The following is a 7,557-nucleotide window of genomic DNA, read 5'->3' as shown; positions in this document are numbered from 1 at the left end:
GTCGGATATTCTAATTGATTGAACAACACACAACCTGTGATATTTCAATTATATAACAAAATATAATGCGGAAAAGAAATAACATAGACACCAGAATTTTGTTAACGAGGAAATCGCAAATGCAGAAAAACCCCGGGACCTAGTCCAGATTGAACACACTGTATTAAGCCGCTACAGACACTATCCTACTCCAAACTAACTGCGGTCTGGACTGTAGTTGAACCCCAACCAATCTCACACTGATCCAAGGTACAGTTATGTTCCTATGTCTATGATCCCAGCAGGATACTACGTACTTGATTCCCTTAGCTGATCTCACCCACAACTAAGAGTTGCTACGACCCAAAGTCGAAGACTTTAATAAACAAATCTGTATCACACAGAAAAGTCTACGATAATAGATAAATCCGTCTCCCACGAATATACCTACGAGTTTTGTTCCATCTTTTGATAAATCAAGGTGAACAAGAACTAATTGATAAACCAGACTTATATTCCCGAAGAACATCCTAGTATTATCAATCACCTCACAATAGTCTTAATCGATGCAACAAATTGTTATCAAGCTAATATTTATCAATTGTTAGATCGAAAACATAGCTTGTTATACACAAATGAAATGCACGTTCCTGGGCTTGTGTAATCGTACCCAAACTTGTACATTAGTTGGTTCAAAAATAGTTAACCAAATGGTTAGCCATATGATGACTTTCATATCAACCATATTCTTATTCACCATAACTAGTTCAAATATTATCTTGCATCTAAATCAGGTTTTCATCTAATGGTGAATATTGAATGCTTTATTACCAAGCTAACATTGATTGCAAACACTAATTTGAAAGACTATATAAAGAAGAACTCTAGCAACTGGGAAAACTAATCCCCACACATTTTGTGTGATACTAGTTGTGCCAATCTAGAGTCGATTATCCTTTAAACTTGGTTTCTTCTTCTAAACTAGGTTAACAACTTAAAGACTTCATTGGGATTGTGAAGCCAGACCGATACTACTTTTCTTGTAGTTGTGTGATCTGATCTTCTTGTTTCTATCGTTGTGTTATACTGTTGCAAACTTAAGAGTTCAGTGATACATGAAATTTGGTTCATAGCAGCTTTCAATGTGATGGTGAATATATGGTTCACTAGGAACAAGGTATTTTTTGATAATATTGCTCCTGATGTACTGAACGCAAAGAAGAGAATAACAAGAATGGTAAAGGACTGTGAAATAAGACTTAGAGGCTACACAAATAAATATGACTATGATTTACAGGTTCTGCATTTCTTTGATATACAATACAGGAAGATGAAGATTACTAAAATCATTGAATGCCATTTCACATTAGCCGATGAAAATACTACTCTACTTTGTTGTGATGGAGCTTCAAGAGGTAACCTTGGTAATTCTGGCTATGGTTTTATAATTAGAGATCATACAGGTCAGTTCATAGCTGCTGAGAGTGGAGGACTTGGAGTAACAACAAATTTTGTAGCTGAAATTATGGGAACCTTATGTGCTTTGGAATGGGCAGTAAAACATAACAACCTCCAAGTTATTGTTAATACTGACTCAAATGCAGCAATGTCGGTCTTTTCCAACAACAAATTACCTTGGTTTGTATGGGCCAGATGGAAATTGGGTTGCAAGACTTTGAGGAAAATTCATTTCAATCATGTTTACAGGGAGATCAACTTTTCTGCTGATTTCTTTGCAAAAAAAGAATGTCACCTGCTAAGAGGGAAAGTTCTACAGTTCTCCTCTAGACCAATCAATATGCAGAGAACGGAATTCCCTGGCTTACCATATTTTCGATTTGCTTGATGATTTCCTTTTTAACAGGCACAAGTTGTCTATTTTGTTTGTTTATTTTTTGTTTGGGCCTTGGACTTGTAGTCCCTTCTGCCTTGTTTTTTGATTTTTAGCTTCTCTTTTGTAACCTTTAGATATTATCAATAAATTTTCTTTTTTCTTAAAAAAATAAGTAAATAATAATAATAATAATTTTCTTTTTGGGGTGGCCCTTCAGAGAAGGATTGGTACACAACTTGTTTCTCGTGTGCCAACTAATTTTCTGAAAGAGCCTGACTCGGAGTGATGCTTTTCTTTTTATGTGTAAAGATAATTTTGTTTTAGTATTAATATTAATTTCATATATATTTTTTTTTTAAATAAATAAAATAAAAATAACTAGTTCAAATGACTCAAATGAACTAGTTAGAGAGTTGTTCAATTGCAAGAAAATCTCATGTACTACACAAGACACAATTGAAGCAAAAACGATTTGATTCACATGAATCGGTTCATGAACTCTATAGCCACGGTTTGCAATTGCATTCCTTAGTTTATAAAGATAAGTTCACTAAACATCGTTTTTAGACATAACCTACTCAAGTTCGCGGACTTAAGTTCCCGGATGGAGTTCACAAACTCCAACAACAATTATCGGGTTTGAGAACTTTGCCAGTTCGCGGACTAGGTTCGTGGATTGAGTTCACGGACTTAGCTCACGCACTTCTCCAGTTCACTTGATCAACAATTTTCGCAAACTTAGGTTCAAGCAACGAGGACTTATACATATATGTGTTTCCACGACAATGCTTATATCCTCCAAATGGTTATATAGTCTAAACTCTCATTTCAATCATTGAAACATTCTCAGAGGACGTTATATAGTTGTTATTCACAAACCATTTTTCGCCAGAGCAATTTTCAAAATGATTGAAACATAACATGACTTTCGTCACTAGGTAAAGATGAACTTGGCTAAAGCGAAAGCTTTACCAACACATATTTCGAGAAATAGATAGGCGAGGTAAACTCGGCTCGAAATACCAAATGTGTATTAATCTAAGTCTATATAGCAAAACGAATTTTGTCTCAAGATAGGAGATAAATATACTTTTGAGAGATAGATAAGTTCAAGTCTCCACATACCTTTTAGTCGATGAAGATCCACCAGTTCCTTGAGTAGTCCTTCATCTTGTATGATGATTTCCATGGAGTTCTTGATCTCAACTACACTTTCTATCCTAGTCCGAGACCTTAGCTATAGTAGACTAGATATCAAGATTTATAGTTTTGATCATTAACATTGACAAACATGCTTGAGATAGCAACGCATGTGAGTTCGACCGAGCAATGCTCTAACAATCTCCCCCTTTTTCAATTTTAGTGACAAAACTATCAATACATATGGAATACAAAAAATATATAAATAAACTTTTATAGCTCCTATTCCACATGCCTAATCTTCAACATTACTTGAAATCTTCGTCACTTCCAAGTACTCCGATGATCCCAAAGGTTGTAAGTTTAGCATCAACGTTGTTGAAAATTCGTAGCTATAACAACGAGAAAACAAGAGTTCTCAATCATTGTTATACAGTGTCATAGTATCATTACACAGCGTCAAAGTTCAATTGTATCACAACTTTAACAACAATATTATGGTGATATGTCGCCCCCCTTAGTCAATACTCCATATCACATGGAAACCACTCCCCCGTACATGATGATATGAAAACCATATGTATTTGTAGTGTGAACTACATATTAATTCTCCTCCTTTTTGTCAATAAAATTGGCAAAGGTACAAGAACGGGATCCTAATAAAATTTCCGAAAGAGACATTTCATGACCAAAAGAAAGCATATATCATCTTATTTAGATGCAATCATAAAGCCGAAGCTAAATGCATTTATCAAGGAGTATATTAAGATACAAGATAGCCCCTAAAATATTCCACAGCCGCACTCCCCACAAAGATTTGGCAATTAAGCAAAAGTTCAATTAAGCACTCTCCCCCATACAATGTCATTCCCAAAAGAACAACAAGAGCGACCTTAATTTCAAAAAGAAAAGAAGGATTTCTTTGTACATAACAAATCACATACAAGTATGAATTTGAAAAACCATAAGAGAACTCATAAAAATTTAACCAAACATGCTCAACACAAGTAAACTTATGGAGACTTAAAAAACTCAATTAGATTAATCACAAGAAAACCCATAATTAATATAATCGAAATACACAACTAAACTAATCACATAAGTAATCAATTTAATTGGTCATGCTCGACACAAAGTATCTCATGGAACAACAACTATGCCAAAACAATGAGTCAGTCGATAAAGCTCAACAAAAGATACCTTATGGAACAACACAGTATGTACACAAATTGTGGATCGGAGATCGACCTAATACCGTGAAATAATCAAGGACTCATTCTATTTTCCATCACCATTTGCACAATGACATCCAGTAGACATAATCTTTGAACACAAAAGATATTAACCTATCTTCCATCAATAATTGACATAATAGGCTTAACTTTTGTATTTGTCAAAAGTCAATTCATTTTTTTTATCAATACTTGCATATTAACTCATGAAAGACTTTACTTTTGACAAGATATGGGACATTCAAGTTCACGGACGTAAACACATATATCCCATAACAATATTGCAGTATATGAAACCATAAAGATTAATACTGCAAAAATCATCTTCCAAACACTTTTAGAATTTAAACCAATAAACCTAAAAACATGAAGACGAAAACGTTGGACATAGCTATGTGTAATCACAATAATGGCTATTCCAAACTCTAGTTATTCTTCTAAATAAAAACAAGAAAAATAAAAGATTTACTAGGAAATAAGACCTTTAAAGAATTCTTTATCGTCCCCGAACTCCTTGTCGTCAACTGCCATTGGAACATAAGGTTCATTGAGGTAGGAGTTTATATCAATAAACCTTCTTGGCTGATGTTTTCGAACTTGAAAAAGCGGGGGTCTAATAACACCACCCAATATTTCGCTTAGCAATCTGTATGGACTAACTCCGAAATACTTTGCTAGAGAATCAACTAGACAGTCAGACTCAATCTAGATTAAAGTATCTCAAGGAGTTAATATCTCTCACTTGTTTTGATTTACTCAAGCTAAAACAATAGCGAGTCTTTAATCAAACACAAGGAATAACTTGGACGGTACCAAAGACCAATGTCCAAGGATCAATCAACAACCAAAGGTTGGATTTCCAATTGACGATCTTAACGCACAACCTGTATTATTTCAATTATATAAAATATAATGCCTAAATAACACAGACACCAGAAGTTTTGTTAACGAGGAAACCGCAAATGGAGAAAAACCTCGGGACCTAGTCCAGATTGAATACACACTGTATTAAGCCGCTACAGACACTAGCCTACTACAATCTAACTTCAGACTGGACTATAATTGAACCCCAATCAGTCTCCCGCTGATCCAAGGTACAGTTGTACTCCCTACGCCTCTGATCCCAGCAAGACACTGCGCACTTGATTCTCTTAGCTGATCTCACTCACAACTAAGAGTTACTGCAACCCAAAATCGCAGACTTGATAATAAACAAATCTGTTTCACACAGAAAAGTCTATCAAAGGATAAATCTGTCTCCCACAGAAAAACCCTAGGTTTTGTTCCTTTTTATGATATGAAATCAAGGTGAACAAGAACCAATTGATAATCTGGTCTTATATATCCGAAGAAAATCCTAGATTAATCAATAACCTCTTAACAATCTTTCTTGACTATACAAGAGGATGTAGAGGAATCACAAACAGTGAGACGAAGATGTTTGTGACTTCTTTATCTTACCTATCAGAGAACTCTCATGATCTCAATCCAATCAATAGATTGTACTCGTACGATAGAAGATGCAAGTTCAGATCACACAACTACGATAAAAGTAGTATTGGTCTGGCTTCACAATCCCAATGAAGTCTTTAAGTCGTTAACCTGGTTTTAGAGAAGAAAACCAAAGGTTAAAGGAGAATCGACTCTAGCGAGCGCACTAGTATCACACAGACGTGTGGGGATTAGTTTTGCCCAATTCTAGATGTCTCCTTTATATAGCCTTCAAATCAGGGTTTTGCCTTAGTTACAAAGCAATCCATATTCACCGTTAGATGAAAACCTGATTGAGATTCAAGCTAATATTTCTCAACCGTTAGATCGAAAAATTATCTTGTCACACACACTTGGGTAAATGTTTACTGGGTTTGTGAAAACCATTCCCAAACGTGTACGTGTATGTTGGTTCAACATAGTAACCCAAAAGGTTAATCATATGAGCATTTCATATTAAACTTGTTCTTCTTCACCATAACTAGTTCAATTGACTTACATGAACTAGTTAGAGAGTTGTTCAATTGCTATAAGATCTTATGTAACTACACAAGACACAATTGAAACAAAGATGATTCGATTCGATGAATCGGCTCATGAACTTTAGTCGCGGTTTGCATAAAGCATTCCTTAGTAATTTAAGTTTCATGTTCAGAGCACATCTTTATATCATAACCACTTAAGCTCACAAACAAGTTCGCGGACTTAATATAACCGGCAGAGTTTTCCAAACTCAGCAGAAAATCTCGGCAAAGAGACTTCCGCCAGTTCGCGGACTAAACATGCAAACGAGTTTTTGGAAATCCCAGCAGAAATTCTCGGTAAGAGAACTTCCGTCAGTTCACGGACTGGGTTCGCGGGCTTGGCAAAGCCAATTTCTCCGGTTTCACTCAATCAACAAAGTTCGAAAACTTCGGATTAAGGAATATGACTTATGCACATATGTGTTTCCACACAATTCTTATATCCATATTGGTTATATAGATCTAAACTCTCATTCCAACCATTGAAACATTCCCAGAGGACGTTACTCAGTCGTTATTCACAGACCTTTCTTGTCAGAGCAATTTCCAAAGTAATTGAAACTTTTCATGACTTACGTCACTAGGTGAAGATAAACCCGATCAAAGCGAAACGCTTTACCAACACACGATTTCGAGAAAAGGATAAGTAGAGTATACTCAGCTCGAAATGTCAAATGTGTATGATACAGTCTATATAGCATACGACTTTTGTCTCATAAGAAGTAGGAGATAGAATAGATAGACTTTTGAGTGATAGATAAGTTCAAGTCTCCACATACCTTTTTGTTGATGAAGTTCCACGGAGTAGATGTTGAGGAGAAAACGGAATAATGTAGCATCGAATGCAGTACAATCCTGACAACTTTCTAAAGATGAAAATCCTGAGAATCATGAGCATCCCTTTTTAACTAATCATAATTAACAAGAGATGCAACATGAACATGTCAGGGTGTAATAAGATGAGCATTTTGCTCATCATTATTTACTTCTCCTTTTTCCTTTTCATCGGTATTTATCAAACTACCTGGTTTAGTCGAAGAAGCATTATCAAGAGAAGATTTAGAAGTACCTGTGTTAACAACATTCCATGTTTTCTTGATACTCCGTCTTAGTTTGTTTATACAGATCTTCAGATCAGACACCCGATTGTTGACGTGTAGAAAATCTGAATTTGAAGTATTGGATCCATAGTCCATTTTGAGAAGACTAGACCTTGACTCATTCTTCTTCCTCCTGTTCCTTTTTGTCTTTTCAGATTGACTAACAAGATCCGTCACACTTTTTCCATTCTTTCTTCTCCTATTATAAGTATCCTTCGAAAAGACATGGTTAGAAACAACCTTAACACACTTTATCC

At 35.3% G+C, this 7,557-nt stretch overlaps 1 protein-coding gene across 1 annotated transcript; it reads left to right on the top strand.

Moving 5' to 3' along the window:
- Nucleotides 1-1,126: 1,126 nt before the first annotated feature.
- LOC113273196 lies at nucleotides 1,127-1,825 on the top strand. Its single transcript, XM_026522955.1, has one exon. It carries the CDS (start codon nucleotides 1,127-1,129, stop codon nucleotides 1,823-1,825), a length of 699 nt encoding a protein of 232 aa, XP_026378740.1.
- Nucleotides 1,826-7,557: the final 5,732 nt, after the last annotated feature.

The sequence above is a fragment of the Papaver somniferum genome, chromosome 4, assembly GCF_003573695.1.
Source record: "Papaver somniferum cultivar HN1 chromosome 4, ASM357369v1, whole genome shotgun sequence".
Classification (NCBI taxonomy): Eukaryota; Viridiplantae; Streptophyta; class Magnoliopsida; order Ranunculales; family Papaveraceae; genus Papaver; species Papaver somniferum.
Note: the sequence above shows the minus strand (reverse complement) of the source record. Positions and strands in the feature narration are given on the sequence as shown.